Source organism: Eupeodes corollae, chromosome 3 (assembly GCF_945859685.1).
Source record: "Eupeodes corollae chromosome 3, idEupCoro1.1, whole genome shotgun sequence".
Classification (NCBI taxonomy): Eukaryota; Metazoa; Arthropoda; class Insecta; order Diptera; family Syrphidae; genus Eupeodes; species Eupeodes corollae.
In genome coordinates, this window is record NC_079149.1 from 3860292 (window position 1) to 3887335 (window position 27044).

The 27044-nt window shown below is 35.1% G+C and overlaps 2 protein-coding genes and 4 non-coding genes across 7 annotated transcripts; 4 read left to right on the forward strand and 2 right to left on the reverse strand.

Moving 5' to 3' along the window:
• The first annotated feature begins 1499 nt into the window (after nucleotides 1-1499).
• Nucleotides 1500-17191, forward strand: LOC129951357 (putative inactive tyrosine-protein kinase Wsck). Of its 2 annotated transcripts, XM_056063459.1 has the most exons (9): nucleotides 1502-1671; nucleotides 1735-2354; nucleotides 10310-10461; nucleotides 10518-11050; nucleotides 11120-11315; nucleotides 11368-11534; nucleotides 11591-11810; nucleotides 13538-13821; nucleotides 16224-17191. In XM_056063459.1, the coding sequence occupies exons 2-9, from the start codon at nucleotides 2131-2133 to the stop codon at nucleotides 16707-16709; spliced, it is 2262 nt and encodes a 753-aa protein (XP_055919434.1). In that variant the 5' UTR covers nucleotides 1502-1671; nucleotides 1735-2130; the 3' UTR covers nucleotides 16710-17191. The 2 variants fall into 2 exon arrangements, with proteins under 2 accessions (XP_055919435.1, XP_055919434.1); XM_056063460.1 differs by having other exon boundaries at nucleotides 1500-2354; nucleotides 11368-11525.
• On the forward strand, nucleotides 13893-13966 carry Trnat-agu (transfer RNA threonine (anticodon AGU)). The gene has a single exon. It is a non-coding gene; the product is annotated as a tRNA-Thr (tRNA).
• On the forward strand, nucleotides 14971-15044 carry Trnat-agu (transfer RNA threonine (anticodon AGU)). Its single transcript has one exon. It is a non-coding gene; the product is annotated as a tRNA-Thr (tRNA).
• Trnat-agu (transfer RNA threonine (anticodon AGU)) lies at nucleotides 15403-15476 on the reverse strand. Its single transcript has one exon. It is a non-coding gene; the product is annotated as a tRNA-Thr (tRNA).
• On the forward strand, nucleotides 15852-15925 carry Trnat-agu (transfer RNA threonine (anticodon AGU)). The gene has a single exon. It is a non-coding gene; the product is annotated as a tRNA-Thr (tRNA).
• A 6253-nt stretch (nucleotides 17192-23444) lies between the features above and the next one.
• LOC129951312 (uncharacterized) lies at nucleotides 23445-26815 on the reverse strand. The gene is made up of 4 exons (XM_056063405.1): nucleotides 26645-26815; nucleotides 25457-26583; nucleotides 24665-24847; nucleotides 23445-24606 (listed from the first exon to the last, which is right to left on the reverse strand). The coding sequence occupies exons 1-4, from the start codon at nucleotides 26662-26664 to the stop codon at nucleotides 23540-23542; spliced, it is 2397 nt and encodes a 798-aa protein (XP_055919380.1). The 5' UTR covers nucleotides 26665-26815; the 3' UTR covers nucleotides 23445-23539.
• Nucleotides 26816-27044: the final 229 nt, after the last annotated feature.

The following is a 27044-nucleotide window of genomic DNA, read 5'->3' on the forward strand; positions in this document are numbered from 1 at the left end:
AGGACTTTTTTCTTCTATTACGCTTTGAGCAGGGTTTAATCAGAGCTCTCCGATTTACTTATGTAAACACAGTGGAGAACCGAATGTCAAAAATTTTAAATTTGCCATCGTGTGGTATACACGAAACAACCATGCGTAGCTTTTACTCCATTCAGAATTCATAGAACACACTCCAAGCTTGCTCAGATTGAGAAAAGAAAACAAGTCGGATACTCTGATGTGTGATATGTCTGAGAAACACAGTTCTTTTTTTGACAGCTCAGTGCTCGACTATCTCTACCTTTGAAACAAATTCGGGAAAATGTTTATATATACATTTAACTTTGTCATGGCTGAATCACAAACTCGCTTCAGCTTCGGCTTTACTTGACGTTTACGAGTTCAGCCATAGGAATTGAATGCATGCTATCACAATGGAGCTTCGACCTCACGTTTCGTAAGGAAAAAAACGTAATGTGACTTCAAACGGAAGCTCTAGTTCTATTATCTGAGCTTTGTCTGACTGCTTAACAGCTGTAAACAAATGTCAACAAACAAAATATTTGCTCTTTGGAGGGATGACATAATAGAAATGTCATTCAAAGCAACCTCGAAGCAGGCCCCATCAAGGAATTTATTATATTTAGAAGTGTTTAACTGCACATTTAATAACGTCATTATAAACACTTCAATGAGCTGCGTAAAGTTGAAGTTAAAAAATTATTTATATTGTTCAATAGAGGCATCCGCTTAGGGCTTAGAGAGTCACCAGGCAGTGCCTATAATCAACAACTTTTATGAGCAAAAGCATCTTAAATTTTAAAAGGAATATTCCTCAAAGCGTATGAACAGTTTCCCTGAAATAATATGTAAAATTTGAAGGCATCACTGAAACAATAAAACAAGAAGCAAAATTCGAAATAAACTATTTTCCATGTGTTTTATGTCAAAAAGTGAAAAATTTATTGAAAATAGAAATAAATGTTTGCAAGTCCTAAAATTGCAATAAATAAAAGGGATATTCACGATGCTGTGCAAATGCAAATATTTACTCCGTTTTTGCTATAAACTAGAAAAGGTGTGTTCAAGATTAACAAAAAAAAATCGCAATTTTGCACTTTTTGGTTGCACCGGATCGTGAATACCCCATAATATTTATTTTGGCACATATAACGAATAAAAAAATCAGTGTGAGGAAATTCATGCTTCGCTTAAAAAGATTTGAACCATAATCTCTTATATCCGGCATAATTATTCACTTGTAGAGCGATGTTTTAATAATAATACGAGTGAAAATTAACAAAACTTTAACGAAATACACTTAAATCGAATTCTATGCAATGCAGATACAACCTTAACTTACATGTTTCTTTGCCTGGCAGTACTTTAAACTCAGTAGGCATTTATAAATAATGCCCATCTAACTGTCAAATCAACAAGTGTCAGTTCAATGGCTTCTCTTTTGTGTTTTTTTATGTTTCATCAATTTTCTCATTATCAAGCGCCCCTCACCCCTATTCAAGGTGTTGGTTTTTGTTTGACCAACTTTTTGTTGTGGTTGCTTATTTCGTCCGTTTCCATTTTTATTCTTTTCATCATCAATATTATTTGACTCACCCATGTCCCATTGTCACGTCACTCCCTGATCTCCCACTCTCTTGCTCCCCTGCTGTGTGAAATTCTGCTTTGATAGTAAAATTCTTTAAAACTGCCGCTCGCTACAAACAAATTCACTCAAATTCTTCCCACCACCAGCGACCAGCCATATACCAGTCCCCAGACTCAAGACGACCGACCCAAGCAAAAGCTAGCAAAGCAATTTCATATCCACGGAACGGATTAGATTAGCGATAGATCTGTAGTTAGTTCGTGTATCGTGTGTGCAGACAACAACATCCAACATCACCAATCGCTCATCATCTCGCTCGGGCTAGAGATTGCATTTATTAAATGTAAATCCACTCCGCAAGTGCCATTTGGAACGTTTCTGTTTGTTATGTGTTCAATTTGTGTTGTTCTTGAAAAATTATATCTAATTCAATAGTAAAATTAAGTAACTTAACTTTTCTTGTGTTTGATTTTCACTTTTGTTTCGATTCGAGACATCGCGTCTTTTAAGTAAGAAGACGTGAAAAGTGGTTTTTTGAAGCAATGACTGTTCGTCACAGGTGCCACCGCCCCTATTTATGGAATTTCGTTAAATTTCTAGTGATTCTCGTTAACCTTCCATCGACAATTCTGAGTGAATTGATTCCCGATCTAGGACCGTATCAGTATCTAGGATGTTACAGTGTCCGGACAGACCTGCTAAAGGATTCGGTTTACGCTCGCAGCGCACAAACATGCATCGAGCTATGCGAAAATTCCAATATCCGGTAAGTCAAGGTGCAAAATTTATTTCGTTCCCTCAAAATCCGCATGTCCGAGAAAGCTTATTGTAGTTGCTGCTGTTAAAACATAGCTCATAGCTGCATATATCATAGATATAGTGTATAATGGTATGGTGGATGGATGGTACTTAGCAAGCGTGTAATTATCAATTATGAATTTACCTACCAACCGCAACTTGACTGCAACCTGCAGCATTAAATCAGCTTGCAATTTCCTCATAGTCTGTAGTCTTCTCTCTACCTCGTCTGCGTCGTCAGTCGTAGTCCGTCAATGATAACAAGGGTCGCTCTTCATATTCATTCCACCTCATTCATTCAAAAATATGTTTTAAGAGCAGGAGATGAAAAAAAAAAACGAAAAACATGAAGTGTGTCTTTACCAAGAACCAGATGACGATGACGGTGAGCTCTAGAATCGGAATGATTGTCCCCCTTTTTGTTTTCCTTTTATAACTTTTTGAGTGATGAGTTATTTATTTGAGCGCCACAACATTTATGTGACAAATTCTATGGTCGTTGTTAAGCAGTTGCCGAAAATAGAATAAAACAAGCAAAATGTGTAGCTATGGTACAAAATAAACCATAAATTGATGACAGTGTCAACAAATCTTATCACAATACTTAGAATTGAAACATAATTATTAATTAAAACGATAACTGATTGTAGGACCCACTTGAAAAATATGGTTATCTCAATCCACTTGATAAAAATCTATAGAAGAAATGTATTATTAAATAATGATAAGGAAATTAATGCACATTGGTTCTATATTTAATCGAAATACTGAAACGCTCGTAAGGGCTTTGTTTCGCCGTCAACTATCTGTTGACATTTGTATTCCAGGTCAATGATCTACGACGGGACTTGTAAATAGAATCATTTCAGTTCTTTTTGTTTTGACTTAAATAGATAAGTTTTTGATCCACCTTGAACTTCAATTTGATTTTAAAATCAATGAAATATACAGTGCCGCTCACTTGAATAGCACTCCCTTTAAATTCGAATTTAAAGCTCAGTATCTTTAAAACAAGTAATAAAAATTACTTTTCTTTTAAATCAAGTTTTTTTAAGTTTTGTATGATTCCGCATTCATATGAGGAGTCAGAAACTGCAACTCCAAAGTTCCATAGTAATTAATGGCTCACCAAACCATAACACCGCCCACTCGGTTGTGGAAACGATCCAATTGATGTTCCTCTTTCCGTAAATCATGAAAGTAATAGTTTAATCTTTTTCAGTGTGCTGCAATAAAAATAACCCGCTTTATTGTAGATGCACTTGCTTTGACACCACTTTTTTCTTTTATTTTGGAGTAGAATCATGTGAATTTGACTCGAGTTGCAGGATTGCTCTTTTGTCAGCAGCGTTTACTGCACTAGATATTCGCCCTATCATATTTTTACCATAGTTGGATTTCATCCGTAAAATAGTGGATATAACTTTGTGGCGTTTTTTTTAGCTATTTCAGCGATAATCAATTAGGATTTCAAACATATAGCAGTTTAAATTGCAACAACATGGCTCTTTTCGTTGATATGAGTAAGGCCTTTGATATGGTTGACCACGACGTTCTGTTAAACAAAGTGTATAAGGCTGGTTTTGGAGGTGTTATATTTAAATGGGTTCAATCCTACTTAAAAGAAAGAGAACAAAAAGTAATTGTGAAAGGAACTTTTAGCAATTTACTTCCTTTAAAAAATGGAGTCCCACAAGGCTCCGTTCTCGGTCTATTATTTTTATTAATTTATAAAAATTCTCTTTTTTGAATCCTAAATTAAATTGTTCCCCAACTGCGTTTGCAGATGATATAACATACAACTATCAATTGTATACTACTTTTGAATGTGTGGCCAAAATTGAAGAAGATTTAGAAATCCTTAGGACATGGTTTGCTGCTCATAAGCTAATTATAAAACTAAGTTAGTAACTTTGAAACTTTCTGATAACAGTCTTTTTGATTATAACCTTTGCTTTCATGCCCATAACTGTAAACAATTTTGCTTACCTATTCATAAATGTGCTGAACGTAATTTTTATTCTCATAAGTTATGTTCTCATAGTTGCTTTAAAATTGAGTCAGTGATGAAATACTTGGGTGTTTTATCGATTTCAAATTAATTGGAAAGAACATATTCGCCCCTTGAAATCACACATGATTTTGGTTACTCGTAAAATTTACCTGATAAAACCATTTTGCTGGAAAAAAGTTTTAAAACTAATTTATAACGGTCTTGCGCATTCAAAGCTTCAATACGGAATTTCCAGCTGGGGTGTATCACACGCAAATACTTTTAGACCCCTTATGTTAGCTCAAAAACATGCAACAACAATAATTTGTAATAAAAACCGTTTTGCTGAAAGTTGGCCTTTATACCAAGTATTGCAAATTTTACCAATGAGACATCTCTATGTTTTCAAAGTTTTAAGAGAGTTTTTCAAACAAAGTGGCAATATTCCAACTAGAAACTCATAGCTTTACAGTCTACGTATAAATAACTCACATCTTGTTACTGTACCACTCGCACGTAGAACACATTTTTCCCTTTTTTTCACAGTTACAGCTCCAAAACTTTTTAATAAATTAACGTTATTTATTAGACAAACTACTTCTTTTAGTTCTTTTTTGAAAAAAAGTTAGAGATTGGCTATTCACACATGACTATGAATGCATTGAATCGTTTTTAAGAACCTTATCCTATTAAGCAGTACAAACATACATAGTTTAAATATTTGCTTGTTTTTTTTTCAGTATATTTTTTTTTTGAATTTTTAAGTTTATTTTTTGAAATAATTTTGAATGAATACAAATTATCTATCTATAGACAGGCCACGCTCGCGGTAAGCTTTAATAGATTAGATTTCTCGTCCTCTGCCAATGATTTACTAGGACCCATTTTGACTGAAATTATCTCAGAATGACTAAAAGAAATGCGAAAATATTTGTTGATAACTACCTGGCTCTTAAGCCAGACGAAAACTAATAATAGAGGCGTTGGTGCTATTCAAGTGAACCTAAATAAAACCACGTTGTTGACCGTAGTTCCAATAAAGTTAATAAAAACTATTTAACGGAATCTTTCCAAAGCATGAATTCGGTTCCGGAGAGACTAGCTTAAGAGTTAATTAAAATATAAAAATATTGCAACGGTATACTAACTCAAAGACCCGAATTCTATGCAGTTAAATGATGGGGCGCTATTCAAGTGAACAGCACTGTATGTATGTAGGTACGTTCCCAATCATGCAAAGGTTCTATGTCTATTTATTGTTATGAATGAAAAAATAAAGATAACGATCTTAACTAAGATATAGCTTTGGTATCGGGTGTTTTTTTTAAGATCTTTCAATAATAATACAAGACAGAAATATCATTGACATTAATTTTGTATTATTAATTTAATGTAACCTTATTTTTTAAGTTCAAATTTTGCATAACTTTTTTCAAATAAGAGCATAAAATGTAATTCAAAGGCTTAAGTCCAACAAATGAGGGAGTCAGTTAACAGGACAACTTCTGGTCCTGGTTCTGGAGGTTTTTGGAACCAAATGTTTTCTTAGTTTTGCTGATTAATTTTTAAAAACAAACATCAAGTTAGCATGGTTCGATAGCTCTTGCCATTCCACTTTACGGCATTTCCTTCTTCATTTCGAAAAAAATATAGCTCTTGCCATTCCACTTTACGGCATATAAACCGATGATGCCGCCATCCAGTACCTTACTAAACAGACGATATGTAGATGTTCGTTAGTGGCTTGAACAGTACCTTCGCTACAGCAATTTTCAAGAAGCCATTTAACCAGAAATGAGCTTTGTCACTTAGTTTCTTCTTATTTCAAAGTTTTTTTTTATACCAAAGTAAACAATAATTTTTCAAAACAAAAGCATTATTTTGGCATTTTTAATGATTAATTGCCAAACCTTAAGGAACTGTATTGTCAACAGGGTTTTATGTTCTCAATTCTCAAACCATAGACAACAATTATCGAAACTTATCATGCATCTTAAAAAACACCCTCTGCATATGAGAAAGTTGGGACACAATACAAAAAAATACCTCTAGAATATGGTAGCTTTCTTCTTTAAGTTTCCGGCTGCTAGTAGCAGCACTTTAGCTCCTCCTGGAGCATAGGGCGGTAACCAGTTACTTCCATCTCTCTATATTCCTAGCACGATACCTCAGCTGGAACCACGTCTCCTCTTCCGGGTGCACTTCTACCTTGAGGATTCCATTGAAAGCACTACTTTGCTATGTTGTCGTCCGGCTTCCTCAATGTATGGCCAATCCAGCGCCACTTTCTCTGCGCGATGTCAACATTCACTTTTGTTTGCCCAGTCCTGAGCCACAGTTCATCGTTAGATATGGTTTGTGGCCACCAAATGTTCAGGATGTGACGTAGACAGCGGTTGACAAAACTTTTTAACCTTCTCGAGATGCCAGCAGAGCACTTCCACGTTTCGCAGGCATATAGCAGCACGGATTTTACGTTGGACTCAAAAAACTTTAACTTGGTACGGAGCGCTATTTTCCTGGAGTTCCACACTTTACAAAGCATTCCGAATGCACTACGGGCTTGATTTATTCTATTGGTGATGTCCGTTTCACCATCGAGTGCCAAATAGCTTCCCAGATAGATGAACTATGTGACCTCTTCTACTGCCACTTGTCTCACAATAACCTGTTGTTGTTCGTTTCGGGTGGTGTGCAATAAATTAGTCTTACTGGCATTAATCCTTAAGCCAGCCACCTCCCCATTTTGTTGAAGAGAGTGGTACATTTGGCTGAGGTCTCCATTTCTGTTTGCCGCTAAGCATATGTCGTCAGCATTGTCCAAATGGCTTAATGTTTCATTCAGGAACAAAATCGGTGACAATACATCACCCTTTCTTACTCCCTGTCGCACCACCACCAGGAAGCACCTTGTGTTGTTGTAAGACTCTTTTACTATAGCAACAATTTTATCAGGAATGCCTCTAGCAACAAGCGATCTCCAGATAACATCACGACTAACGCGATCGAAGGCCTTTTCAAAATCGACAAACATGAGGTAAACGGCGATTGGTACTCCGACGATTGTTCAAGAATAATTAGCAAGGTGTTAATGTGTTCGACAAAAGATCGACCACTGCGAAATCCGGTTTGATGACTCGATCTTAGATTTTATCCTCTCGAGAATGATGTTTGTCATTAATTTTGGAAATAAGGACAGAATGGTGAATCCACGGCAGTTATTGCAGTTCTTAAGATCACCTTATTTTGGTAGATTGACGATTACACCCTCCTTCCATTCCCTAGGAAAGGTTTTGTTTTCCCAAACAGACTTAACAAGTGAGTCCACTTTGAGGAATTCGGTAGGTATGGCATCGAGCCCAGCTGCTTTGTTGTTCTTTAAAAGGTCAATATTAATGCCTCTGGTAGATATACGTATGTCCGCCAGTTGATGATTTGCATTGATATGTACAATTTGAATGACCCTTTACTAAACTACGTTAAGTAATTTTATTGTTAAAAAATTTAAATTATCAAAGAAAGTAATAAAATGTATTACATATATGTACATACCTACTAAACCTACTATCAAAATCGTCACTTAAACCTTTGTTCTTATCTAGAAACTCATTTACACTGTTTTAATGACAAACTTTATAAACTGATTACTGTTCATAACATATGTTTAAGGTAATGCAATCAGTTCTTATCATTATAGCTAATAATTTTTATTACAGTGATTTCCACAAAAGCCAAGTTTGTTTAAGCATTAGGTTTATTAAATAAATAATTGTATATAATATTTTGTTTATCTATCCAACTTATCTTGAACAAATTAAGAATATATTTTGTAAGATGAATATAGACCACAAAATAAATGAATGTCACTTCAAAGCTCTCCGATCAGAATCATCTGATTAGAATTCATATCGTATTTGATAAGGATTTGTTGTATAAATATTTATTTGACCCTTGTAAGAAATAATTTTTGACATACAAGCTATGTTTATGGGGTTTTCCATAGGCAAAATAAATCAATTTATTCTTAATGTAGATCTTTCAAAACAGAAATCTTTGCTGCTTTAGCATTTCCTTGGCGCAAAATAAATTGATTTATATTTGATTTAAGTTCAAATCTGCAGTTCTGGATTTTTAGGCAGTTTTACCCTTTTTTCACTAATATTAATACAATTTTTAAAAAATGTTTAGCTGGAAATTTGACAGCTCTACCGCACTCGTTTTGAAATAAATTTTAAATTACATTTGAATAGCATTGAACAATGTTGAAAAAGACCTCGAAAAAAATGGAATTTAATGCTTCCAAAAATCAATGTTTGTCTTGTATCGTTTAAGCTTGATACGCCACTGATTACTGCTCTCATTTGCATCAATGAAAATAAACATCTCAGCATTTCCAACCAAGTATAGTAGAACGATCTCTAAGTTGTGTAGCCAAAAATGGAACATGCTTAGACCCATCTCTGGGGTAATACTCCAATATCATCTTTTTTTTGTATATATTATGCGCACACAAAAGGAGTTATGAATAGGGAAACGGGGATAGGATTAGAAAGGAGAAACCGATGTACATTGGTTTGAATGTCTGCACATTGTAATAAGTGGGAAGTATGGAGCCTGGTAAAGCATTTCACATTCGTGTGGTGCGGCTAAAGAAATAATCTCTCTACTTAACAGTACGTCTGAAATTGGGCTCTAGGGTAAACTGATGGGCATACGGGTATTAAAGGGAGGAATTCAACTGGCTATTTCAATAGAGCATTGTTTATAAAAAATAACGATAAAACAATGACAGGCATGAGACCTTGCGGCTGTGTTCAAGAGAAGTAAATGTCTCGGTAAGAGTACGATCTCCAATCATTTTTAGATCTCTTTTTTCAATTCTATCCAGAAGACTCAAGTAAGTTATTGGAGCATTAGCTCCATTAGTTTTAATCACGTTATGGACGAATAAAAGCTTTGTAAATTATCACTTTAAAAAAAGGGACAGTAGACAGCATTTTCGAAGCATTAAATTCTACACGGTTTTTGAATCCCCATTGAACAATGCTGTCAAGATCATAATTTAATAAGCTTATCATACGCTGCCGTTGGTAGTCCACATCCGAAGAACAAGGATGAGAATGAGAGAAAGAGGAAAAGCAGAGGGTACTGTCATCGGCGAAACAATGTAGTGGGTTAGACGTTTCAGACAAAAGATCATTTATGAATATAAGGAACAGATTTGGAGACAAAATTGAGCCATGGGGCACACCAGCGTTTATATTCTGGATATCAGATTTTAACCCGTCCAATACTACTTGAATAAAATCTAAAGCCTCTTGGACAATATTTAAAGAAGTGCTCTTAAAATGATTGGCAATAGTAAAATAATATACACATTTACCTCACTCTAATATCTTCGAAATGATTCTTGCCTAAGTCTTGTATACCGTTATTTTATGATTCTAGTAAAATGCCAGTTGAATGTCTTCCTTGATACTTGTGGCTTATAAGTATGCTGATCCGTCTATCCTTGAGCCCAACTTCGGACTTACTGTGAAGTACAGAGATTCGTTTTACAGTCGTACTACACAAATATGGACTGCCTTACTATAGAGTTTCCCCTATCATTTAAATGCTCAACAATTCAAAACAAAGTACACCGCGATCTACCTCCTTTCTAAGGCTACCACATTTTCAAATGTTCACACAGTCTATGGCCTTTTATAAATTTATCTTCACATAAGAAAAACGATAAAAGGCGTTATCATTTATTTCGAGATTTTCAGCTTTTTTTTTCAAAGAAACACTTTATGGAATATTTACTATAATATTTTGATTGATACCCACTATATACTCGTATAACAAACCGTATAATTCGTATGCTCTCAAAAACGACTCTAACAATTTTGAATTAAATATGTGTTTTTATTTATTATCTTTTATTAAAGGTACGCCATACTTTCTGGCGAAAAGTGCTTCTGTGATAATATTGCAATCGAAAGCGAAAAATTCGATACGAAACTCTGTAATGTAAGGTGCAGTGATACGAAATCCCAGTATTGCGGAGGAGTTGACGCCCATAGTTATTATTCAACTAATAGTAAGTAAAAGCAAAATCCTTAATTGAGTTTTAAAAAAATCACGAATTTCTTTCAGTCGAAGGACCACCTGATAATTTAAGAATCTCCAATACGACCGAAAATAGCATCCTTATAACTTGGGATCCACCAAACAAAGAGGACAAAGTTTCAGAATTAATAATAAAAGGAACGGTGGTGCATTCATTTACCAGCTATCCATTCTTTCCCCAACCCGAATTCATTGTTCAAAGTACTGAAGATCGTTTTGAGATGACAGACCTTCATCCGGCAACAAAATATAACATAACAGTATCTGCAATATGCGGAAAGTACGTTTGCGGCAGTCATAATCTAACAAGTACAACTGAAGTAGGCTCTCCCGATCCAATACCCGAGGAGCCCAAAATAATGAATCGAACTGATTCAGAAATTGTCGTTAATATCAATCCTTATAAGAATAATAACGGACCGGTAACTAGTTACTTGGTGATTGTGCAGAAATTGGATAGTTCACTGACTCAACCCTTTGACGAAGAGCTGCTGGGAAGCTATGAACGAGCTCAGGAAGATGGAACTTTGTATTATATTGCCGGTGAATTGGAATACCAGGTATAAACAAAAACAAGATCCTACGTCTCAATATAAAAATGTAATTATTATACTCATTTGTTATTCTAGAATACTACCCAAGTTTTTGCAGTGGGAGATAATCAAACTTATGGTGGCTATTGGAATGCACCCATAAATAAGGACGCACATATTCACATATCTCTTGGTGTAGTAAGCACTTTGAATGGTATAACGAAGATGCGTTATGCGATAGCTTCACACGAACAGCATGAACCCACGAAGTTCCAGTATGCTGATTTTGAACGTAAGTTCCAAAATATTCAATTTTTTTTACAAACTAATAAATTGAATTTCAGCGGGTCAAGAATCGGTCCTAGCGCTAACAATTATTTGTATCGTCTTTGCGGTATTCCTCGCCTTATCGATAGTAATATTTTTCTATCTGAAGCACGAGACAGCCCGACTGGAACGTCTTCCCAGCGATACACACGAACTCACCTTACAAGGACCAATGGTTGAAGTGGTAGTTGATTTCGATCCACTGCAGAATTGTTTAAATTAAAACATTCTCTCTTTTAGGAAAACGATGGATTTGTTGGAGATGGAGGAAGAAAAGGGACATTCAAAGAACAATTGAACGCATTGGTTGAGAATGTCGATAACACCCAAAGACTACCCCGAAATGCTATACGAATGAATATCGATGATATTATTGCCGATGGAAGATTCGGTGAAGTTATCACAGGGAAATTGTACACAAGTACTGAGGCACACGATTGTCAAGTTCACATCATATCAGGTAACATTTAAAATCTCTTTCTAGGTACATAATCTACATACAAAACGTAGATTCTAACGATCATGGCAAACATAAAAATTCAAATATTATGTAGTCGTTATCATCCGTCACCTCACCATAGAATTACGAATATACAATTCTCGGCCCCAATTTAAATTGCTTTTGAGTGTAGAAACTGATTACAGAATCAAAGCAGAAAGTGAACAAAGCAAAGAGAAACGTCAAACGCCACTTATTCAAGTTCAATCACTCGAGTGGTTTTCTAATAATAAAAACCATAACATAGAGTCCGCTCTGGCATTTTATGCTCACTAATTTAAATAATAATGTGTGAATAAAATGATCTACTGGTGGTGGAAAGGGTGGTATTTTTGTGTTCGTTCGTTTAGGAAATAAAGATGAAGACTGCTCTTTCCATAATTTTAGACAGACGCCAATTTACGCTTAAATTCATTAAAGAAAAAGAGCATCAATTATTTATTGTTCGTTTTTTTTAGTAATCTTTAGTTTTTATTGAAAGGCTTGTAGGTTTTTTTTTTTAAATGTAAAATGCAGAGATTCTCATTTTGTTCTGCATTGTTGAAGTCTTATTTTACTAGAGAAAGTTGAAGCATTAAAACAGTCGATTTTATCTTTTATTATAGCTTTTTTCATAGTAGTTTGTAGTTGAGTAGTCAAAAATATGCTCTGTTCAGTAAAATTAATTTTCATTTTAGTTAGGATTATATAAATATAAAGCAAAACCAGGAGAGCTATCTCGCACCCCCATTTAAGATCTGTAGGCGATATCAAAACACAGATAGTTCAACAATGTAATTACATTTAATAAAACAGAAATCAAAAGAGAGCATTATTAGAAACAATGTTTTATGATTCTTTTGCCAACAGGCAACGTACAGCTGGTTGCTTTGAGATCAATCCCAAAGACTCCCAACAATTAGGCTGCACTTATTTATCAACACAGTAGCTAATCCAACAAGGAGTTGAATCCGCTTTAATTGTGAAGAGAAAATCAGTTGAAATAATTGTATTTCGTGGTATTAGGACTGCCTTGCCTTTGAATTTGCTCTTAGATGAAAGAACAGCGGTCAAAAGCGCCATCTATTATTTATCTCGTTTACTTTTCACTCACAAGCAAAACGGCTCTTATCACAGTTAATTCCACTATTATCAGAATTTTTCCAAGCTTCACAATGAATTTTCCACCATTGTGCAAAATCATCATATTATGAGACAAAATGCAAAATGTCTTCGAAAATTCTAGTTTATAGTGTGTTCTCAAATTTTTCGGAGTTTTTGACCACGAATTTCCAATTTTTCCATATAAAAAATCAATTTTTCTTTGGTAAAAACTTTTTCTATCAACAAGTAAAATAAAACATTTGAGTCAAATTGACCCAGTCGTTTTCCATTTAAACACTAACACCATTTTAATACGCATAAAAGTGGGCCAAGTGAAGAGCCTGTTGGTGTACGATTCAATATCGAGAGATATGTATAAATTGTATAAACATTGGTAAACTTGTAAGACATCATAATCAATATTTCAAAATTAAGTTCTAGATTAATAGTTCTATGTATCACCAATTTTCTATAGAAAAAGAATTGGAATTTTTAGTTTAGTTTTTGTTCATCTAAAAGATTGTTATTTTTCATTTAAAAATGTCTGTTTGTACATATTTAAAGTATTATTTTAAACTCATAATTGTTTTTCTTTTCATTTTCAGATGACATGAATCAAGAAACTCAATCTCAATTTCTAAAAGACTTCGAAAATATAATTCGCCTTATGCCACATGAGAAGTTTTTACACTTTTATGGTATCACTGCTTCTGTCGACTGGTTCTATCTTATATTTGAAAATAATCAAAAAACGTTAAAAAGCAGACTCATCGAAAGCCGAATTCCACTTGCCAATCAGAGTACAACGTTTTGTACACTTTCAGAAGAATTCATTCTTCAGTGGATTTATGAAATAGCAATGGCTATGGAATATTTGGAAGTAAACAAGGTGAGTATTTTGGATTGTTTTTTAGTTTTACAAAATTGGCAACACGTTGTTGAACACAACTGTAAATTGTCGGCGCCGTGGCTTAGTTGGTTAAAGCGCCTGTCTAGTAAACAGGAGATCGTGAGTTCGAATCTCGCCGGGGCCTACTTTAATTGAATCGAAAGTGTTACCTACTTTTTTAAACTATAACCTATACCGTATCCTGGAAAGGGTAGTGCAAGTGGTCCCTTACATCAAAGTTTCCTAAGAAAAGCTCTTATCGATTTCGTAAAAGAAACTTAATTGGGAGATATTGTAGTACCCAAAAATCGGTGCATGAATTTTTAACATTTTTAAAGAGAATAAAACAGCAACATTTTTGTAAAATTCTTTCCCATTCCAATTTTCTTCTTCGCTTATAAACGTATTATGGCTTTTCATTTTTGGGTTTTACATATATGCTCTTTGAGTATTAATCTTCAACGGCAACGAACGATAAACTCAGAGAGTAGCCTTGCATTCAGGAAACGGAACTATTACGAGATGTCGTCAAAAATGCCCCACGATGTTATTGGTTCTTGAGGCGATGCAAGAAGTTTGTCCCCTCCTTTGTCTTGGTGAATTTACAGTATTTGTTTGCATCCAAAGCTGAAGCGAAACTACAATTTTTGAGCTTGTGCTCCTGCATTTTACTCAAGACTCTTGGACAGTATTCAAAGAAAAACGTTAAAAATAATTGTTGACGATATTTTCGTTACATCATTTAATCGTAATTTTTCTGGAATCACCGTTGTTTACCGTTATTTTAATGGATTATGTTCTAACGAAATATCCACTTGCATTACTTTCCTTAAGAAATTAAACTCTTGCTTCATCGAATGATCATCAGTATACTCTCAAATCCAACTTCAGTGGTAATAGTAAGTTCAGATATTTGTTCTTTTGCCGTACTACACGAATGTATAATGTTTTACTACACTCTTTCCTTTCGTTGTCAAAAAAAGATTACTAAAACCCGTCGAGTTCGTGTTGATTAACAAAAGAAGAAAAAGCCTAACATGATAAGTTATTAATTAATTTGTATTTTAATCGTTGACCTTGAAACTTTTCTAAAGGTCAATTTTTTTTTGAACATGTGAAACACAACATTGACCACAACTGTAAAATATCGGCGCCGTGGCTTAGTTGGTTAAAGCGCCTGTCTAGTAAACAGGAGATCGTGAGTTCGAATCTCGCCGGGGCCTACTACAATTGGAAGTAGTGAATTTTTTGTCCACAGAACTGTTTATGCACATGATTTCCTTTGTAGCTTTTTAGCTCACGGTATTTCCGGTCTATTCAAGGTCCAGTTAATGTAAGAGAACAAAAATTCTGGTTTCCATTGATTTTATCCATAACAGCATTCAATTTATATGAACTTTCTGAAATACTTTTAAGATAACTCTGCGTATGTGGCAATTGTGATGTGTGGTCATCGTGATAACTTAACTAAACAACTTAAAGTTCTTTTGAGTTAAATGGAATGTTATAATTTTAATGTTAGTCGATTCAAAAATGTTGTTTATTGCTTACAAAAATTAGAACTAATTATCCTTGACAACAAGGCCCCGGCGAGATTCGAACTCACGATCTCCTGTTTACTAGACAGGCGCTTTAACCAACTAAGCCACGGCGCCTATATGGTACAGTTGTGTACAAAAAATACGATTCCTTCAAGTTTAAGGAATTTCATTCTTATGCAATACCCAAATAAAAATTCAATTTAGCGTTTGACCTTTTTAACAAAGAAAGTAGTTTATTCATTTTCATATTCCCTCGCTTATTTTCCTAATGTTTAAAATCTACATTATCATACTTATTTGTATAGTAAAACATAATTCGAGTGCTTTAAAAATGTTGTATAGTCCCATATCTTCTCACAAGAGTATGATTTCTTATTTTAAATAAATGTTACGCATACGCCACAGTGAACGTTTTTTACTAATTGTGATTAAAAATCAACTTAAGTTGATGTTGTTTTAAGTATTTCATGTGGCGGCCGGAATTTCAACGGCGCCGTGGCTTAGTTGGTTAAAGCGCCTGTCTAGTAAACAGGAGATCGTGAGTTCGAATCTCGCCGGGGCCTTCTACAAACATGGGTAGTCAATTTTTTTAAAATAGTTTCTTCATATGAAGTTAACATGCGTCTCATTTGTACATACAATATGAGCAAAGCAGGCTACTCGTATATTCATGCAGGCAAGAATACGTTCTGAACATGTATTTCATCCAAAATTTCGTAAAAAGAGGCAGAAGTTGAATTCTGCATGTTTAAGTGTTAAAAAATGAAACACATAGTGAAGACAAGTTAGATTTCTATAAGTATTTAACTTTCTTGATTTAAACAATAACTATAATTAATACATATTTTAATTTATTTAAAGGTTGCACACAAACACTTATGCTCCTACAGTGTCTATGTTACAAACATGAATAAAATAAAAGTATCTCTCTTCGGACCAATTACGTATGCTGAAGAAAGTAAAAAAGTCGACATATCTCGATGGTTGGCTCCGGAAGTTCTTCGATTCCAACACTACTCCACCAAATCGGATATTTGGTCTTTTGCGTGCTTAGCTTGGGAATGCTGTACTCTCGGTGCTACACCCTACGCCAACATCACCAGTCAAGATCTATTGCCACGCATTAAAAACGGCCTGCGTCCCGAACAACCACCTTTTGTATACAGCGATTTATATCAACTATTCCTTAACTGTTGGCAATTGGAACCAAGTGACCGACCTGACTTTGAAGACGTGGCCTTTAATGTCAGACAAGTTCTAACATCACCTACTCATGCATTATCATTTAGACGGGACGACAGAGTAGCTCTACCATATTTTTTGCCTCTGCTCGAGATGCACAACTAAAAGCGGTTAGTGAATTTTAATAAGAGAAGACAAAAGTTAATAGTACAAGTTTTTTTAGAAAATAATTCTACTTTGTATAAAATGCTTTAAAAATTTTAATTTAAAAAGTAACAAAAAACATTCCTTTAATCGTGTTCAAAAATTAAAATAAAAATACATAAAGCTTTTACAGTATTTTCTTCGACAACATTCCATTTTATCAATGTATCAAAATGATAATAATTTATTGTTAAATACTTTAAATTAAATTTGCTTTAAATTTTAATTATTTGTAGATATTATTAAGAAAACTACCAAATTCCATAAGTCTTGATGACCAAATTAAAAGTGCCTTGAATTGAAGTCTATCAAAGAATACACAACTAATCATTGATATTTTTGCCTTTTTTGTAATTATAAAAAAAAAAACAAGTTAGTTTGTAAGAAAAAAGAAAATGAAAAACGGAATCTACTTATGAATAAAGTTAAAACATTTAAACTAATTTTTGTTTTTTTTTTAGAAAGTTATTTTTAAATATTTTATGTTCTAAATTTATATGGCCAGCCACCAACAAGTAATAAAGTACTTCTGACAACAATGATTGATTTAGAAGTTTTAAGACAAGGTTAATGAATTAAAGTAAAAGGTAAAGAAAGCAGATCTAACAATAAAAATTATTACATTTCCTTTTTTTAGGACCCACTTACTTCTTTGCAAGATTTAATGTTGATCTAATTAAAATCATAACAAGTTTTATTAGGTCAAATTCCTGAGTTTAATTTTGTGCACCTCCCGTTTGACATAACCTCATACAAAAATGTCTGGTGCGGTTAGGTCAATTGACCTTCTGTCAAAAGAAAATTGGAGTTCCTGCAAATTAAATTTGTTTGGGAATTTGTGTGGGAGCTCCGCCATAACTTGTCTGGCTATATGTGCAGTTGCTCCATCTTACTGGAACCAAATGCTCTTCAATGGGTTATGTACGTCTTCGGCGCAGTTCTGGGTAAAAAGAACTCATAAAACATCTTTAATTAACCCATTGACAGTTACTGTTACAAAGTTTTCTTCAAAGAAGTATTGCCCGACAATTCGGGTAAGTTCATTAAAGTAAAAATGCAGCACTTAATGCAAGATTTGCGTTCATAAATGTAAATACACTTCATTACTGCAGTCGGTAACTGTGTTCAAAAAACAGTCTGACAGCTGAAATGCGATCAAACCTGCAGTCATTTTATTTTTTGTTGCCGCTTTGCAGGAAAATGTCAGAACAAGTTGAGTAGGTAAAATAAGTGAATATTTATAAATTTTTTTTGCAAAAAATAAGATGATTTGTTATTGATAAGTTGCAATATAATATTTATAGTTCATAGAAATGAATTTGTTCCATTCAAAACCTTTTAAATAAGTCCTAATAATACGTTTTTATTGGACATTTTGAAAGAATTTTGTCAAGACACTAAAAAACCAAAACCAGCGTAACTCAAAAAAACAACTTAATTATTTCTATCATACTTTTTTATAGGCGCTTACTTCGATGGCATTTCTGAACTGGTTTTTGATATTGTATATCTGGGGCATTCTTGAGCAACTAGTTGCATTTTTGAACTCAGCCTAAACCTTGATGAAACTGCGCACCACATAGTTTCTCGTTCTGGGTGCAGCTCAATCTCATCAAGAATTTCTGTATTTGATTCACTCCAAATTAGGCAATTTTGCTTGTTTACATTGCCGTTTAGATCAAAATGAGCCTCATAAAACATGAACAAACAATTAATCAATGGGCACATTCAATATGCTAGTGCTACGTAGTCAAAAGATTCTGATTGGCTAAATGCAACTACAAAAGCAGTTCACATTTCCTCTCCGACGGAGTGTACAAAATTCGGCTACAACGTTAGTAGACACTGATTTTGAAGTTTCATAATGAGCTGCTCAGCAAGGTCACAAGAATTAAAAATTAAATTAATCTTTTGGTATTTAAATACAAATATAAATCAATCTTATTATATCCTCTAGTTGGTTTAATTGAATTTAAAAATAGAAAAACTATTTGAAGTTCTGAAATCACAAATATTCCTTAGTTTAGTATTTGCATTTGGCATTTATTAATATGACAGTTCCGAATTGACAAGCAATTTTGATTGGGCAGGTTCAGACAACATAAGGGACCTCATTTACAGTCAACTGCTTACTTTGATCGTAAATTTGGACAAATGCAAAATGTCATAAACTTCAAATTTGAAACTTTACTTCTTCAACATCTACTTTGAAAATTATCGTGCAAAAACTAGGTACTTAAATCATAATTGTCTAAAAATTAATTTCGACTTGTAATTTGTATTTTAAATAAATATTTCTTATTCTTTTATCAATTTGATAAGGAACCCTTTTATATAAAACGTAACATCGAATTGTGCAGAAAATAAACAAAACACAAAGTAATTAAGTTCAGCTTTAAGTTAAATGAAAAATTATGATTAGCTTTCATTTTGACATAATTGGAATTGACTTGGTAGCCAGGGAGATTTTTCTTGGCTAACTTTCCAATCTACTTTTCAATAAAATTGCCTTAATATTGCCTTAATTGGAAGGCAATGTTTTTGCAGCTGGCCAATCGGATGCCTTACTTTCAAGTCTCTTATGTCGTCTGAACCTGCCGATTCACAAACCTACTTCAATTTTGACTACGTAGCCACTAGCTTTATAAATGCCCCCAATTTGTTGCCTTCTTCGGCCATTGAAATCATTTTTCGGCAAAATTCTTGCGAACAGGAAAATGTAAGGTAATGACACTCGGTTAACTCCAACTTGCCCCGACAAGTTTCGAGTCGAAACGTTTGGATTTGCATGTATTGCCGATGCTACAGCGGCAATTGTATTCTGAACACACGAAAGTATGTTTCGATTATTTCTTCGCTAAGATTTTAGGGGCTTTTTCAGATTATTCAGTATCAAACGATCTTCATAAGTTGGTATAATTTTATAATCAGAAGACCGCAAAGTATACTAAAGGACTGGCCAGAAGGGGACACCATTCTTGGCTATCGTTTTTAAGTAGGTGTGTTAAGAATTGTTTCGTCCTATCCTCGCCAGTCGGGCCAGTCAACACCAGAAGGAGTGTGTGCTGAGATCTTCGCTGAGTTAAACCACCTAACGAGCCCACTCGAATATCGGACGTGGTAGGTCGAGCAGAAAACACTCTTGTTCTCGTGTTCTATCTCCTCTAGGCACATCTGACCATTGTGTCATATCAGCAAATTTCTCGTGTAAAAACTCTCCAGTTAAAGAAAGAGCTCCTAAGAGAACCGTTTGGCAATACGAGAAAGCCAACTGGGACGGTCTTAATAATTACTTCAGGATCTTTAACTGGTCACTATGCTTCCTCGATAGTGACGTTGACGCCAGCGCTGATATGATCACAAGTTTGATTCTCCTGGGAATGAGAACTTTTATCCCGAATAGGGTTAAAAGCATCAGACCTAAGGAAAACGCATGGTTCAAAGAGGTTATTAGGGTTAAGAAGGTAAGTTTCCGTTGTTTTAAAGCCAATCCAACTGAGGAAAACCGGAATAAGTTCAAGCAAGCCAGAAAGGCCTGCAACGCCCATATTCGACGGACCAAACTTTTTCATGACCAACAATTACGGCAAAAAATACTGCAATGTCCCAAAGGCAGTACAAATTTTTGTTGGTCATTTGTAAAAAATATGAGGAATTCTTCCTCTTCCTCGGTTCCTACGCTCGTTGTGAATGACACTCCATTTGTTAGCTCTCTTCGCCGCCAATTCAACTCTGCCAGTGAGTGTTATGACTCCGCCTGTACTTGAGCGAGTTAATGATTCTATGGGGCAAATCTTTTTTTGCACTCGTACTGTAGCGAGAGTCCTAAAAGATCTTAACATACACAAATCTGCTGGTCTGGATGGTATCCCCGCTATTGTTCTGAAGAGGTGTTCTTCATCGCTGGCAAAACCACTGCGTAAGCTTTTTCATCTGTCCTGAGGAGTAGGCCTCGTTCCGAGCGAATGGAAAACCGCATTTGTCCAGCCTATTCCCAAAAAAGGCGAATCTTCCTCACCGTCTAATTATCGACCGATTGCACTTACGTCCCTTCTTTCCAAGGTCATGGAAACGCTGATTAATTATCAGCTCAAGAAATATCTTGGAGATCAAAAGCTTCTTAATGACCGACAGTATAGCTTTCGTAGCAATAGGTCCACTGGTGATCTCATGGTTCATCTCACCAAACAGTGGAACAAATCTTTATATAGTTTTGGAGAAAGTAAGATTATTGCACTAGATATTTCAAAAGCATTTGATAGGGTTTGGCATCAGGCTCTCTTATCGAAAATGCATGCTTTCGGTTCGCATGAATCCCTCCTTAATTGGATTAGTAATTACCTTTCGAATCGTTCAATACAAGTTGTATTAGATAGATTCAAGTCTGAAAACCACAAAACAAACTCTGGTGTGCCCCAGGGCTCTGTTCTATCTCCAACACTCTTTCTCATTTTTATTAATGATCTAATGTCTGCAACATCTAATCCAATACATTGTTTCGCTGACGATAGTACTCTTAGCTTTTCATATTCGTTTTCATATTCACACCCCTCTTCTTCGGATGTGGAACTGCAACGACAAAATATGATAAGCTCATTAAATTCCGACCTAAACAGCATTGTACAATGGGGAATAAGAAGCCGCGTGGAATTTAATGCTTCGAAAACGCAATGCTGTCTTGTATCGTTAAAGCGAAATATACCCCCCTTCCATTATCCATAAATGTCACTTGCATCGAGGAAACTGAACATCTGGATATTCTTGGTATGTGTATCACCAACCACCTTTTGTGGAACGATGTCGCCAAAAATGCCGCAAGATGTTTGGGTTTTCTAAGGCAATGCAAGAAGTTTTTCTCCCCCTCTTATCTGGATGTTATTTACAAGACTTATATACGTCCAAAGCTTGAGTATAACTCCCAAATATGGGCTGGTGCTCCTGCAACTTACTTAAACCTCTTGGATAGTATTGAACGTAGAGCATTTAGATTGATTGGTGATATTACCATCATAAGATCATTTACGTCACTTGAACATCGTCGAAATGTTTCTTGCCTCACCCTCTTTTATCGTTATTTTAATGGTTTATGCTCTAGAGAAATAGCCAGCTGCATTCCTCCCCTTAAACAGTTCAAACGTAGTACTCGCGCTTCTAGGAATGCTCATCAATATACCCTCGAGCCCATCTTTGGTCGTACTGTCAGGTACAGAGATTCGTTCTTTAGCCGTACTATGCGAATGTGAATTGCCTTGCCACACTCTGTCTTTCCCAGCTATTGCAATATTCAGGAATTCAAAACCAATGTGCTACGACATCTCCTTTCAACCCCTCTCTCCCTTTCCTAGTACTCACACTGTGTCTACATAATAAGGGTAATATATCCCCTTGAGTGTGCGCTCATTATAAAAAAAAGAAGGTACAAGCAGTGTATAGGGTTTCGAAAATTATTAAGACCTTGGTTTTAATAAATTTAAGGATGAGTTGGGCTAAAAAAATTAACTTACTTTACTCCTACTTCACGAATAGACCAAGCAGCTTGAAAAAACAACTTCGTGGAGAATATAAAATCAAGAGCAAAGATGATATGTATGTATTGATATTTAGGAACATTTTAGTCTAAGAAATGTTTAGACTCGCCAAGAGTGAAATGAGTGAAGATCCTATTGGAGTAAAATATCGGGTCTTGTTTTAGCGCTGGTAGATTTTGGTGCCCCATGGCTGCCATTTTGTCTTGGTGACATTTGTTAAATCTTTTGTTTGTTATTAAGTTGTTTATGCCAAATCATCATGGCAAGCTACACGATTCAACAACACGTTTAAAAGATAAAACTTTATCATCAAAATTAGTTTTCTTTAATGCAAACGTTGGGTGCATCGAGTCCATTTTACGGTAGACTTGGTGGCCCTTCAAAGTCCACTTTTCAACGTTTTGTGGCCAAATTTGAGACAACCGGTTCAGTAAACAATCAGCCAACACCCGTACGTTCAAGAAACGCAATATCAGCAGGGAACATCGCCGCGATCAGTGGAAGTGTACAGCAGAACCTAAGGCAAGTCTATTCCTCGGAGTGCACGAGAACTCAGCCTTCCGCAGATTTCAACTTGGTGAATTTTGCGTTGGGACTTGCGCCTACACCCGTATAAGATCAAACTGACCCAGCAACTCAAAGAACATGACCATAGACAACGCCTTTTGATCGCTGGCTGGGCTTCAAATCGTTTGGAAGAGCACCCCAAGTTTCACCTAAAAATCATCTTTAGTGACAAGGCGCATTTTTGGATAAAAGGCTGTGTAAAGAAGCAAAATTTCGGCATATGGGACGACACGAACCCACGCGAGGCTCACCAGATGATAATACAACCTCAAAAAGTTACCGTTTGGTGTGGATTTTGAGCCGGCGGCGTGGCGGTGTTATTCATCCGTACTTTTTGGAAAACGACGTTAGTGAGGTGGTCACCGTCAACAGCGAACGCTACAAAACGATGATAACTAATTTCTTATGGCCCAAATTGAACCATATGGACCTAGACGACATGTGGTTCAAGCAAGACGGCCACTACTCGCCCTTATTGAAACATCCTATAGAATCAAAGGGAGTAGAAATTATTTTATTTCTTCCCATCACCAGCGTAAACATTTATAACGCCACCGTTTTTTAGGAAAAAAAAACAAAGCGCCAAAGCGTCTCTCTTGAGGAACTCTCGAGTTTGCAAAGATTATATTATATTATTTATATTTTAAAAATACAACATTCAAATAAAATATTCTTAAATAAATATATTAAAAATTCTCATTCATCATTAGATTCCACTTGATTATTATCGTTTGAGATTTGCTCAACGTTTTTCGATTCGAAAACTTTAGACAAACCATTTTCAAACTTTCCGATATTTAAGTCCCGAAATTTTTTGGCCAAATCCAAATCAATCTCTAAACTCTGCGAAGAGTAATCAGTCGGAACAACATCCAAGTCCTGTTTTGGTACATCGAATGCATGATCGATACCTTCATTTAAAACAAAATAATTAGAATCAATGAATGAATCTTCCTTTTCATTCGGCTTGATGGAATCTATTGCATCTGAATCATAATTTGTACTTCTTTGCATCTTGAAGCCATCGTCAAAGTTATGATTAATTGCACTAGAAACACCTTTAATGTACTGCCTCAAGAGGTCCCGCTTCTCAGGGGATGTTCGCGATCGTTTATTCACGTTTGATGCTCCATTTTCATCATCTGATAGCGGTTCAATTAGTGGTAGTTTTTCGTTTTCAACTGAAGGTGATTCTTGGAATTCATAGTAAGTCCTTGTTTCGGGTGGTGACTGGAAATCAAATACTGGTGCCTTTGGTTCCATGTTTTGTTCAGCTGATCTCAGGAACTTATCCACATCAAAGCTAAATACTTCTGGTGGTGAGTTAAGGTTCGAGATGAATGTCGAAATAGCTTGTTCTTCATCGTCATTCACCCTAAACTGAATGTCCTTAAGCTCATCGAAGGAATCGAAATCAGTTCCTTGCTTCGTATCATCGTTCAAGTCAATATTCACATCAAAAGTTTCAGCTGGCGGTGTATCGTGCTTATGTTTCAGCTTCTTTTTGTTCCGTCCTCTAACTCTTCCTTTTATACGACGTTTGGGGGAGGCCTCATAAGGATTTTCATCAAAAGCGTTATCATCCTCTGGGAATGAATAAATATCTCCATGTTTTCCAAAGCTGGGTAAACCTACTTCACGTTTCGTACTAGATTTAAGGGGAACCTCCAATTCACTCGGCAGAGATTGTTGGGAATCCAAAAAGTCATCACTATAAGGAGGCTTTAAGTACTCGTCACTCTTAACTGGGTATGAGTTCGCCTCTGGAAGGAGCAAAACAACATTTTATTCAAAGGAGTTCTCATAGACCTTCTGACTTACCTTGTAAAAATTTTGCTGCCAAACTTTGACCTTGGGGTTCACTTATATAAGGCAGATCAAGGATACTCGCCTTTTCTCGATTATTTTGTGGTACTGTATTTATTTTATTCCATTCCAAGTCAAATGACATATCGTTAAGTCGCAAGGGAGCACACTGGGTTGTCTTGTCGCCACCCATCGAAACTGTGGGCAATATTTTAGATTTATCAATAATTTCTTGAACCTTAGCTAGATCGAGTGGCTTATGCGGAGGTTTACCCACTTCATCAACCATATGATGGAGATGAGCCAAATATTTCACTTTAATAATTGTTTTGTTTCCATTTGGTGATGGAGACTGAGGAATTTGTGGAGGAGTCGTAGAAACATAATCGACACAGTCACATTTTGGTATAGGGCAGATTTCTGCAAGAAAATTACATTTTTAAAAAGAATTTACTTTAGAAAAAGTATGAAATGGTTTTCGCTTAGATGATGTGACTATCAAAAAACAATAAGAAGAAGGAAGTACTATTATACCTCACATTCTTTTGACTTAAGGTAGGGCCTATTAATTCTCTATTGATGTACAACTTTTGCTTTGAAAAAGTTAACACAAAAGTTAGATTGTTTACTCCAAATAATTATTTTAGTGAATGTAATATGAAATAAAGGGTAAAAATTATGTTTTTAAGACTTTTAAGGGTGTTTGGATGTAATTAATATTTTAATAGTATAATGGCTCATCTCCTGCAGGTCCAAAAAAAGTCATTGGTTAAACCGCATAATTTCCACACTCGAATCATCACTCACCTTCTCCAGTTCCATTTTTTTGATTTATATTCAATTCGACTGTAAAATCGTTCGAATCATTTTTCCCAATAGGTTTTGATGTTGATGATGAGATGTTTTTTGGTGCAGATGCCTTGTCCGGGACTTTGTTCGTCTTAACAGTGGTCGATAGTCCATTTTCAACTTCGTTACTCTCAGAAGTAGCATTCGCTGATTTTGTGGTCGAAATAACTTTCTTATTAGATCCTGATTCAGTCGAATTTCGAACATTTGATCCAACATCAGTTGGCTTTGTACTGGTACTCACGGTAGTATCGGATTTAGAAGAACTTGATTTTATTTCACCATCTTTCAAGTCCGAATTCTTTCCTACAGCAGTTGTTGTAATATTTGAGTTTAACATTGATAAAAACTTTAAATCATCTTTATATTGTTTAAACCAATTTATGAAACTCTTTATAAAACGAATCTCTGGATCTTGAAGATAACTCAAGATATTTTCATTGGAAGAATTGAATTGCTTTGGAGGTGGATTTTCCGAAACACTCCTTGCAAAAATCCTTCTATCTAATATGTCATATTCTTCATCATCATGGATGTAGTCCTTTAGAAACTCGGGATCTTCGAGATCAAAAGTTTCTTCCACCTGACCAGGGATGTCTTTGTTTGTATTTTTTTTTGAAAATATGCTTAGGAATTTATTTTTAACTTTACTGATTATTCCGGTGGTATCATTCTTAGTCATCTCCTCCGGTGGCTTCGATTGGGGGTCTGCTGTGTTTGGTTCGATTTTTGTTACTTCTGGAGCTTTTGATTTTTCAGCATCAATCTCCTCGTTTTCCAACAACGTAATACTTTTTCTTGGTTTTTGTTCGTTCTTATCGGAGAAGAAAAAGTAATTCTCTCCACCTTTTATATTTTCCTGGTAGATTTTCTTTTTTGGAAATACTTTGGGTTTGTATTCGATATTGGTGGGCATATAGCCTCGCTTCTTGAGATACGAAATAGGAGAATGCCAATTATTACAGAGGTTCTTCATGACTTCTTTGTAATCAGATGATGGATTTTCTGCCATCAGTTGAATGGATGCAGCATGAGAATCACTATTGCCAACGTATTCGCAGGAGCACAAGGGCAAAAGTATTAACCTGGAAAGTATTAAAGCTTAAGTTTTTGCTGAGGATTGAGGATGAGCTTCCATCATTATACCATATGACATATTGCTTCATTAAGAGATGAATATATTTTTTCTTTGATTAAAACAATAATAGTAAATGGTTAGAAAATAAATTATTAATTAATAAATTAAAGCATTTGACATTGATTTTATCAGACATAAGTTTGTATTTTTAAAATTGAGAAAGTACAGTCAAAGAAGAATTTCCGATCACATAATTTTTCACAAACTAGGTTGTTTCACAAAAGCTACACAAATATGTAGGCTCAATTGCCCGCTTAAAGGTTACATTTAAAGTTGGCCATTTCCAAACCATCTTTCGAATATATGTTTTTCTGAAAGATTTCAAGAAAACCTTTTTAAAAAATTCACTCCTGTTGGAATACAATTGATTTTTAAGATTGGATGATTCCCCTTCAAATCATCAACTTT